Genomic DNA, 11,670 nt, shown 5'->3' with positions numbered 1-11,670 from the left:
CCTCAGCTCCAAAAGTTATTAAAGGCGAATACTATGTACGTTCGTACAGCTATAGCTTCTTTGTACATGTTGTAACATTAAGCTCAGTCACTCTGCGCGTAGTTGGCGTACATGCAAATTCATATTGTTGGGTCCAGCCTACGTGGGCTTAGATAATTGGGCTCATTAAGCTCAAATCAGCAAACGAAAGAAATTAAAAAAAAAAAAAATATGAGGAAAATAGATCCGATCTTACAGCATGCAGCGCGCGACTCGTAAAGGAAAAAGGAAAGAGAAATAGAGAGAGAAAGATTAGATTTCTGAGTTTTCTGCTTACGATTGGAGGCTAAACGTTGTCAGTTTTAGTCCAAATTTTATGTGGAGAATTCTTACAGTAAACTCTACAATCCTAACGGTGTTGATCTGTAGTTTACCCTCTCTAAGGTACTTTCCTGCGATATCCATTTTATGAGACCTAGAATTCTCTTTTGAGGAGATCCATCCTATATGATGAAGATATGCTATTCTTGAGCCAATATCTATGATCTTGATATTATTCTGATCCTCTAGTTATTCTAGAGAAGTCCTACTGTAAACCTGTTATCATTATTATTGATAGTGGAAGTTTGAGGTGGACTACGGTCCCGTGGTTTTTCCCACATTGGGTTTTCCACGTTAAAAAGATTTGGTCTCACTGTGTGATTGATTTTTACTCTATTGTTTATGCTGTGCTGGTTGATATGATATTTTCATTTGGATATCAAGTTGGTATTTTGATGAGGAACCTATTTTGATACACAAAGAGGGAAAGAATTATTCCGCTTTAATAGGTTTCTTCCCAACAAGTGGTATCAGAGCAACAGGTTGTTTGGTGTTAGTTTTCTTGTATGATTGAAATGGAGCAGTCAGATGGTATGATTAAATTGAACTCATCAAATTATTCCACTTGGAGACGTCTGATGGAAGATTTGCCATATTGCAAAGATTTGTATAAGCCTATCAAGGTTAAAGATAAACCTTCTACTATGGACGATGAAGAATGGGAAGTTCAACATAGAAAAGCTATTGCCTATATTAGAAGATGGATGGATATAAACTTGCATGAGCATATTTCTGATGAAACCAAAGCTGATGTTGTTTAGCAAAGGTTAGAAAACCTCTTTGCGAAAAAGACAGTGGGAAATAGAATTTTTCTCCTCAGAAGACTTGTAAATTTGAAGTATAAAGATGTTGGTAACATTGTTGAGCACATAAGCCTATTTCAGAGTCTTGCAAATAAGTTGATTGCTATGAAAATGAATATAGATGATGAGATGCAGGGATTGTTACTTCTCAGCTCTTTACTAGAAAGTTGGGAAACGTATGTGGTGACTATTTGTAACTCCACGCCAGAGGGAACTCTAACTATTGATATGGTTAAAGACAGTTTGCTAAATGAAGATGCCAGAAGAAAAGAACAAGGTGAATCTTCTTCTGGGACATTTGTTACTGAAAAACAAGAAAGACGTGGAAGAAGTCATAGCAGAAACCCACATGGATATAGAGGAAGATCCAAGTCTAGAAGAAATATCAAATGTTTTCACTGTAATAGACCAGGTCACATGAAGAAAGAGTGTAGATTTTGGAAGCGAGAACAGAATGAAATGAAGAAAAATGAGAAAGAGACCAATACAGTTGCTGCTGAAGGTAATATCACTATTGTCTGTGATGAAGGTTGTGTTAGTCTTGTAGTTCAGGACAGTAATTGGGTAATTGACTCTGGTGCTTCATTTCATGTCACTTCTCATGGTGATTTCTTTAGATCTTACACTACTGGTGATTTTGGTAATGTCAGAATGGGAAACAGTGGTACATCTAAGATTGTGGGTATTGGAGATATTTGCTTGGAGACCAGTATTGGGAGCAAATTAATACTCAAAGATGTAAGGCATGTTCCAGATATTCGTCTTAACTTGATATCTACAGGTAGACTTGATGATGAAGGCTTTGCACATTATTTTGGTGAAAGTAAATGGAAACTCACTAAAGGTTCTCTAATTGTGGCAAAAGGAAAGAAGATTAACTCTTTTTATGTCATGGAAGCTAAGCTACACAAAGGAGAGATTAATGTAATTCGAAAAGGTGAAAGTATAGATCTTTGACATAAGAGGCTTGGACATATCAGCGAGAAGGGACTTCAAACTCTTGCTAGAAAGCAGTTCTTACCAAAGTTGCAAGGTACATCTCTTAAATCTTGTGATCATTGCTTAGTTGGAAAAACATATAGAGTTGCATTTCAGACATATCCATCATCTAGAAGATCAGATATTATTGATTTAGTTCATACTGATGTGTGTACTATGCAAACTAGAACTCTTGGAGGTGCTCTTTATTTTGTTACTTTTATTGATGACCATTCTAGAAAAGTGTGGGCTTTTGCTTTGAAATCTAAAAACCATGTACTCGATGCTTTCAAGGAGTTTCATGTCAGTGTTGAAAGAGAAACTGGCAGAAAACTAAAGTGTATTCAATCAGATAATGGTGGCGAGTACAAGGGTCCTTTTGAGAATTATTGCAGGTTTCATGGTATCAGGCTTGAGAAAACAGTTCCTAAAACTCCTCAACAGAACAGTGTGGCAAAAAGGATGAACAGAACCATTGAAGAAAGGATTAGGTATATGCTTTCTCACACCAAGTTACTAAAGTCATTTTGGGGGGAGGCTATGAGAACTACAGTTGACCTGATAAATCTTTCTCCATCAGTTCCTCTACAAGGTGATGTTCCAGAGAGAGTATAGAGAGGAAAAGATATATCTTATAATCATTTGAGAGTCTTTAGGTGTAAAGCATTTGTTCATATTCCCAAAGATGAGAGGTCCAAGCTTGATAATAAGGCAAAAGCATGTATCTTCTTGGGATATGGTCATGAAGAGTTTGGGTACAGATTATGAGATCCAGTGAACAAGAAGATTATTAGAAGCAGAGATGTTGTGTTTCTTGAAGACCAATTGTTTGATGATGGTGATAATATTGAGAAGCCAGAAACCTCTGTTTATATTCCTTGGAGTTTGGGTCCAGTTCCTTCACCTGTAGTTCATGATGATCATGGGGGAGATGAAAAAGAAGATCATGGTGAGAATGTAAGTGATGATACACCTACAGTTGATGATGCTGAACCAACTGAACAGTTACCTCCACCACCAATTGAGATTCCATTGAGAAGATCCACTAGAGAGCGACAACCCTCTACCAGATATCCTCCACATGAGTATGTTATGCTTACTGACGGGGGAGAGCCAGAAACTTACCAAGAAGCTATTCTACATGAGACTAAGAATGAGTGGGTTAAAGCCATGTAAGAAGAGATGAGATCCCTGCTTGAGAACCACACCTATGACTTGGTAAAGTTGCCTAAAGAGAAGAAAGCTCTCAAGAATAAGTGGGTTTATAAATTGAAGACCGAAAATAATAGCTCACAACAGATATACAAGGCACGACTAGTTGTGAAAGGATTCAGTCAGAAGAAAGGTATTGACTTTGAAGAAATATTTTCTCCGGTTGTAAAAATGTCCTCTATCCGAGTTGTTCTTGGTTTGGCTGCCCGTTGAATTTAGAAGTTGAGCAACTTGATGTAAAAACAGCATTTCTTCATGGTGACCTAGAAGAAGAAATTTACATGGAGCAACCAGAAGGTTTCAAAATCAAGGGAAAAGAAAATCTGGTATGTAAGCTTAAGAAAAGCTTATATGGATTCAAACAAGCACCTAGACAGTGGTACAAGAAGTATGATAGAACCACATTTGATCATTGTGTGTTTATGAAGAAATTTTCAAATGATGATTTTATTATTTTACTGCTATATGTTGATGATATGCTGATTGTTAGCCATGATGTTGGAAAAATTGGAAAGCTTAAAAGAGAGCTAAGTAAGTCTTTTGCCATGAAAGACTTAGGATCGGTGAAACAAATACTTGGCATGAAGATTCTTCGTGATAGGAAGAAAAGAAAGATTTGGCTATCTCAAGAGACTTACATTGAAAAGGTTCTTGAAAGATTCAATATGAGTAAAGCCAAAGCAGTTTGTTCCCCACTTGCAGGTCATTTCAAGCTTAATTCGAAACAATATCCTACAAGTGAGAAAGAAAAAGAAGAAATGTTCAGAGTGCCTTACTCATCTGCAGTAGGCAATTTGATGTATACTATGGTTTGTACTAGGCCAGATATAGCTCATGTAGTTGGAGTTGTCAGCCAATTTCTCTCTAATCCTGGAAAGGAACATTGGGCAACAGTGAAATGGATATTAAGATATCTAAGAGGTACTTCCATGTTGTGTTTATGTTTTGGCAGTGATGAACCTGTGTTAGAAGGTTATACAGATGCAGACATGGCAGGTGATATTGATTCCAGAAAGTCCACTTTGGGATTCTTGATGACATTTGTAGGAGGAGTAGTCTCTTGGCAGTCTAAGTTACAGAAGTGTGTAGCTCTATCAACCACAGAAGTAGAATACATAACAATTACTGAAGCCTGCAAGGAAGCTTTATGGATGAAAAAGTTTCTACAGGAATTAGGCTTGAAACAGGAAGGATATACTGTTTACTGTGATAGTCAGAGCGTCATTCACCTCTCCAAGAATTCAACATATCATTCTACATCCAAGCATATTAATGTGAGATATCACTGGATTCGTGATGTGCTTGAGATGAAAGAATTACAGTTAGAAAAGGTGCATACCAATGAGAATGGTTCAGATATATTGACAAAGTCTTTGCCTAAGGAGAAGCTTAAAGCATGTAGGCGAAGAGCGGGCTTGGTACAACCCACCATATGAGCTGGAGGGGGAGAATTGTTGGATCCAGCCCATATGTGGGCTTGGACAATTGGACCCATTGAACCCAAATCATGAAAGAAATTAAAAAGAGGAGAGAGAAGGTGAGAAAAATAGATCAGAGCAATGTGCAGAGTGCAGAGGAAAGAGGAGAGAGAAAGATTAGGTTTCTGAATTTTCTGCTTCACGATCGGTGGCCAAACGTTGTCAGTTTTGGTCCAAATTTTATGTGGAGAATCCTTGCAGTAAATTCTACAATCCTAACGGTGTTGATCTGCAGTTTACCCTCTCTAAGGTACTTTCCTGCGATATTTATTTTGTGAGACCTAGAATTCTTTTTGAGGAGATCCATCGTATATGATGAAGATATGCTATTCTTGAGCCAAGATCTATGATCTTGATGTTATTCTGATCCTCTAGTTATTCTATAGAAGTCCTGCTGTAAACATGTTATCATTATTATTGATAGTGGAAGTTTGAGGTGGACTATGGTTCCGTGGTTTTTTCCACATTGAGTTTTTCACGTTAAAAAGATTTGGTCTAACTGTGTGATTGATTTTTGCTCTATTGTTTATGCTGTGCTGGTTGATATGATATTTTCATTTGGATATCAAATTGGTATTTCGATAAGGAACCTATTTTGATATACAAATAGTGAAAGAATTATTCTGCTTTAACGTGTTTCTTCGCAACACATACAACCACGCTAATTAGTTCGTACGTTTATTACTCGTCTCGCAAGTTACATACGTTCCAAAGATGAGACTCGCATGCCGTCGTTTATTACTTGTGGTTACACGTGGCCTAAAAATTCATGGTCATGGAAGGCATCGGCTGCGGAGACATCGGCTGTGAAGGCATCGGCTGCGGAGACAGCGGCTGTGAAGGCATTGGCTGTGGAGACATCGGCTGTGGAGACACCGGCTGTGAAGGCATCGGCTGCGGAGACAGCGGCTGTGAAGGCATTGGCTGTGGAGACATCGGCTGTGGAGACACCGGCTGTGAAGGCATTGGCTGTGGAGACATCGGCTGAGACTTTGGCGAAGAAGAGATTCGAGTGACATCGGCGTCTTCGGCGTCAGCAGCCCAGAACATAGGCCCGTAGACGGCAGCTTGTCCGTTGTATTGGAGGATAAGCACGTACTCGCCCTCACCCTGTGACGACGGCGCCGTCGACCACAGGGTGTTATACCTGTCGTCCTTGATGGTGAGCTGCCCCAAGCGGTTGAGCCTAAGGAAGCAGTGAGCACCGAGGCCTGCCGTTCCAGAAACCCAGAGGTATTGCTCACTTCCTCTCTGCAGGTTCAGACTGCAAGAATCATCCATGGCGAGAGTGTAATCCCTGGTTGTCAGCTCGCCTTTCTCTTCGAGGATCTCGGTGGAGAACAAGGTGTTCTTCAGCGGCGCCGTCACTGAATTCACCTCTCCCACGGGGTTATCTTGGCCCTCGGTGACGACTGGAAGCGTGGACCAGATGGGCGGGCCGTAGATGCCCAGGTTTCCGTCGGGCTTGAGGACGGCGGCGTACTTGCCTTGGGGGCCGGGATCCCCAGAGACCCAAAGGACGCGGCCGGTGAGGGGGTTGGAGATGACGATTTGGCCGTATTGGTTGAGGACGGCGCTGCAGTTAAAGGCACCCTCGTCGTACGTGGAGGAGCTGAAGACGGGGTCCGATTGTGCATACAACACGAGGTCGCAGTCGCTCCGCATGGTGAGGGACGCGTCCAGGAAGGAGAGCTGGCAGTCAGGTCGCAGGACGTCGCCGGTGAGCAAGATGTTGTTGTCGTTAGCAGTGGAAGGGGTCGGGAGGAGGAGGAGGACCAAGGAGAGGAAGGAGAGAAGAAGAGAGCACGCACTGGGGATGCCCATTTTCTCTCTGATCACCTTCGCTAGGGAACGTACTCTCACTCTCTCTCTCTCTCTCTCTCTCTCTCTCTCTCTCTCTCTCTCTCCATCTATATGTAGATGCAGGTTGGGAACGGTTACGTGCGATGAAGCGTCTACGCAAGCAAGCTCTACGAGTCATCAACTGTGTGTGATCAGATCGGCTAGTCTTCCTCTTCGAACGACAACCAAGAAGGTGTGCTCGGGGGAGTAATCGGTGGGTGATCCAAAAAGGTTAGTCGCTGTTTAGTGTTCAACACAGATGAGGTGATAAATGATCATCGAATCAAAATTTATTGTGTGTTGCAAACCATGCAAAGGGTTCCGCCGACGGACGCAACTCAGTATTATTTTTAATTTATAATATTTATTGTAGGCGAAATTAAATGAGTTTAATTCCTCGCATATCTAAATTATTATTATTATTATTATTATTATTATTATTATTATTATTATTATTATTATTATTATTATTATAAATAACTTACTTATACGAGAATTTTATATAAAATATATATTTGGAAGATGGACATATCTCCACTATTAGACTAAAACATTATAACTCCACTTAAAAAATATTGATATAACTAAGTTTAGGTGACAAAACATTTGTTTTTTTTTTGTGTATATGAAAAAGATTGGTGTTTGTGATAAAGTAAGAGCTTCTATTTTTGTTTCTATTGCCTTCACATTCCATACCCAAAAAGAATACTGGTAAATCGATCTAAATTCGAACGAGAAAAATATTTTCATCCGTTTTTATAAAATTATATTTTAGCTCGAGAATTATATTGTTCAAATCATTAAATCGTTATTAATTAAGTTTAAGCCCAAATCATTAAATCAAAATGACTGGGCATCGATTGTGATTAGGCCCACGGACACAAAAGGGACTTACTTATCTCCACATTCTTATGGATCTGCAGAAAAGTCGGATTCTTTGTGCACACTTGTCTTTTCGTGCGTAGTTTTAGCTTGTAATACAGATTCCTATTTTGGGAAATAATAAAGTAACTAACTTATCATGTGTTCTGATTTTTCAGGATCGGCTAAGAATAGTTTTAGCATGATGCTTCCCATTGACCTTCTCGATTGCTCGCCTTTGTCTCATGAGGTTGAAAACGATTGCCTTATATAAAATATATATTCGACTTATTTATTTTATATTAAGAAATTAAAGCTTCATCCGATGCATAACTCACCCACAAATTATTTATTTTATATATAATCTATCTTGGTTTGAAATCTTAGGTTTTTAGTTTTTAATGTTGAAGAATGATACTTATATTAATAATAATAATAATAAATAAATAAATAAATAAATAAATAATGGGCACTTCTTACGAGAACCTCTTCTAAATATACTTTTATGACAGTTGTAGCAGCTCTCCAAGTGTTGGCATGACAAGATAAGTAAGTAGACCCTCTTTCTTTGAAATTTATTTATTGATTATGAGTGTATGACTCAATCAAACTAGTCAGCTTGCATATCAATTCAATCTGAAAGTTCAGGTCTTTAAATTTTGAGTCAAATCTATAATTCAACTCTTTTAGTTCTTATATATATATATATATATATATATATATATATATATATATATATATATATATATATATATATATATATATATATATATATATATATATATATATATTTCACGAACCATAACTTTGATAGCATGATAAAATTCTAACTCTTATGATGTTTAATCAAATATGAGATTATTCTGTTAATCATCTCTCCTTAAGTGAAAATCTCTCTTCCCATATATATATATATATATATATATATATATATATATATATATATATATATATATATATATATATATATATATATATATATATATATATATATATATATATATATATATATATATATATATATCCTAAGACTGTTCAATTGTCGTGGAGAATGCAAATTCCCAATTCGTTCTCGCATTCAGCCATTGAAATGATGTCGATCTTGAAATAATGTACTCTCAAAGGGCAATATTTAAGCAGCAGCGCAGCGCAGCGCAGCGCCTTACCTTCAGAACGCAATCTTCCTTCTGCTGCCATCCTCAAACTCAGTGCTTCGATACATCCTCGACATCATTGCAAACCACAACAATGGAAAGATTACCAGAGCATCCTTTTTCCAATTACTGGACATAAAAGAAGTATTTGCAATGCTATATTTTGAGTCCTCGAAACAATTTACAAGACTACCAGCTCCTACACATACATAACGGAACTCGCTCCCAGGCAAAACTCACGAGAACTTGCAAGGGTGGCACTCCAGCTTAGCACAGGGGTACGCCCAACTCCTCCGGCATTCACCTCCCACGCCATCGCAGCAGCGGCATGTGATTCCAAGTGACTGCAACACCTGGACATACCCTGAATCGTTCCAATCAAATAACACGCTCAGAAGAATCCTTAGGTAGAAAGAAAGAGAGGGTTCTTGTATTATTGCTCTTACTGTTCTCCTTGGCGATGAGAAGTGGTCTGGCCTCTGTGCTTCTGGAGACATGGACATGGAAGGAAACCAAGAACATGAGCACGACCGCAAACCGAAACCTTTCTACACCCATGGAAACCTCTTTCGCTCCCTTCTCCTCGCTCTGTTTCTGCGTATGCTGCAGCCTGAAACGAACACTTGATATAGTGGGATTTCAACCTTTTCCTCTGCTTACCGTGGGCACCTGATGCGATTACCTAACACCAACCCTCCGGTATTGGGAGAAGGACAAATCTGGCCACTGTTCTCCTTCGGCGTCTGCATTCTAGAACAACCACGGCGTGCGTATGATGACTCATCAGGGAGACGAATGCATGGTCAGCGGACTATTTTAGTCCACGCCTTGTCATTGTAATGGTTGCGTGATGGATGATGTGTTTCTTTCTACGTCGTCCGTTTCTGCAGACCAGCGTGCTTCTAGATAGACGAACCTGGTGCAGAATTTTTAGATCCCCATTCCTCCGCGCTGGCCAACTCTTTTGTCCTTACGCCACTGCAATGTGGCAGCCCTCTCTGGAGTCCAATGTATTGGAAGCTTCTTATGTCAAAAAGTCATCAATGCTCTCGCCCGACAATACAAATAATATAATAAAACCAAATTTATGTTGGGGGATGTTCTCGATGGTAGACTTCGAACGTCGATTGGCTTCCCTGATAAGTAGATGAGATTTTCCTAAAGAAAATCTCTCTCGAGGGAAATCCTCTAACCGGTAAGGAAGGAGGATATGTTAATAACAATCAATTTTTTTTATAATTTGTTTATCTATTTATTTTCTAACATGGTATCCACAACCGCTGCATCTTCCTTCCTCTACCGCAACAGCTTTCGCTGTCGCTTTCCTCTATACATCTAATTGCTGCAGATTTCTCTCACTGCAGTTTCCTTGAGTACCGCTACAGATTTTCGCGGTCATTTCCCGGCGAACCGCAGTCTTGAGTACCGCTGTAATTTTCGCGGTCATTTTCCAACGAACTGCAGCCTCTATAATCTGCTGCAACAAGCAGCAATCCACAACAGCGAACCGCAGTCTTGAGTACTACTGTAGTTTTCGCGGCCATCTTCCGGCGAACTGCAGCCTCTATAATCTACTGCAGCAAGCAGCAATCCACAGCAGCGAACCGTAGTCTTGAGTACCGCTGCAGTTTTCGTGGCTATCTTCCGGTGAACTGCAGCCTCTACAATCTGCTGCAGCAAGCAGCAATCCACAGTAGCAAACCGCAGTCTTGAGTACCATTGTAGTTTTCGCGGCCATCTTCCGACGAACTGCAGCCTCTATAATTTGCTGCAGCAAGCAGTAATCCACAGCAGCTGCCGGCAACTTTGGGCACTGTTGTAGATTGCCCAATCTGCTACAACAATCTATAGCAGCAGCCTCCTCCCTCATTCTCCACCTTGTGTGACCCGAGTATCACACAAGGTTCACTACATCCCTTCTAAAAAAAAGTCTTCGTTCACTTCTTCTGATGTTTCAGTTCCTGTAGGGACTCACACTTCTTGTTCTTCTACAGGGTTTATCTCCATCAATGCTGCCACGCTGATCCCCTTTAAGTTATCAAAGGGTGGCAACTATGCGTCCTAGTGAGCTCAATTTTTTAATCTTTTATTTGGATATGACTTGTTAGGTTACATTGATGGCTCTTTCAGTTGTCCTCCGGCCATGCTCAACATCCCCGCACGATCCCAGTCCAGTACCCAATCTAGCTTACAAACTATGGCTATGTCAAGATCGTCTCATCCTCCAAGCTATTCAAGCTTCAGTTGCTGGATCTGTTGCTCCCTTGATATCTTCATGTGTGACAGCTGCCGATGCATGGTCTACATTGTAAACCACCCTGGCAAATCATTCGCAAGCTCAGTCTTCTATCCATGCTTATGGTGACAAAACAAGAGGGAAGTACTATCTCTGATTATCTACAACATATCAAGGTTATCATTGATGACTTAGCCTTGATAGGTCATTCCCTATGTGACAAAGTGGTTGTCATTCATACCCTCAATGGTCTCGACACCGACTACAAGGAATTGGCTGCTGCAATTCGAGCACGCGACTCGCCAGTCTCTTTTGAAGATCTCTATGATAAGCTAATTGACTAGAGATGTACTTGAAGCGTGCGGACAATGTAGAGGCTGCTGTGGATTGCTGCTTGCTGCAGCAGATTGTAGAGGCTGCAGTTCGCCGGAAGATGGCCGCGAAAATTGCAACGGTACTCAAGACTGTGGTTCGCTGCTATGGATTGCTGCAAACTGTAGCTGTACTCGTCAAGACTGTGGTTCGCTATTGTGGATTGCTACAAACTGCAGCGGTACTCGTCAAGACTGTGGTTCGCTGCTGTGGATTTCTGCTTGCTGCAGCAGATTGTAGAGGCTGCAGTTCACCGGAAGATGGCCGCGAAAACTGCAGCGGTACTCAAGGCTATGGTTCGCCGGGAAATGGCCATGAAAATCTGCAGTGGTACTCAAGGAAACTGCAGTGAGAGAAATCTGCAGCAATTAGAT

General features: G+C 40.3%; 1 protein-coding gene and 1 long non-coding RNA gene across 2 annotated transcripts; both read right to left on the bottom strand.

Moving 5' to 3' along the window:
• Nucleotides 1-5,590: 5,590 nt before the first annotated feature.
• Nucleotides 5,591-6,655, bottom strand: LOC135629230 (mannose-specific lectin 3-like). Its single transcript, XM_065136425.1, has one exon. It carries the CDS (start codon nucleotides 6,653-6,655, stop codon nucleotides 5,591-5,593), a length of 1,065 nt encoding a protein of 354 aa, XP_064992497.1.
• Nucleotides 6,656-8,824: 2,169 nt separating this feature from the next.
• On the bottom strand, nucleotides 8,825-9,463 carry LOC135628576 (uncharacterized). The gene is made up of 2 exons (XR_010492893.1): nucleotides 9,135-9,463; nucleotides 8,825-9,052 (listed from the first exon to the last, which is right to left on the bottom strand). It is a non-coding gene; the product is annotated as an uncharacterized LOC135628576 (long non-coding RNA).
• Nucleotides 9,464-11,670: the final 2,207 nt, after the last annotated feature.

This window comes from Musa acuminata, chromosome BXJ3-1, assembly GCF_036884655.1.
Source record: "Musa acuminata AAA Group cultivar baxijiao chromosome BXJ3-1, Cavendish_Baxijiao_AAA, whole genome shotgun sequence".
Taxonomy (NCBI): Eukaryota; Viridiplantae; Streptophyta; class Magnoliopsida; order Zingiberales; family Musaceae; genus Musa; species Musa acuminata.
The sequence above is the reverse complement of the archived record's forward strand: the minus strand, read 5'-3'. Positions and strand labels throughout refer to the sequence as shown.

Excerpts from the sequence above, each read along its gene's own strand:
- LOC135629230 (XM_065136425.1), bottom strand. The coding sequence starts at position 6,655 with ATGGGCATCCCCAGTGCGTGCTCTCTTCTTCTCTCCTTCCTCTCCTTG.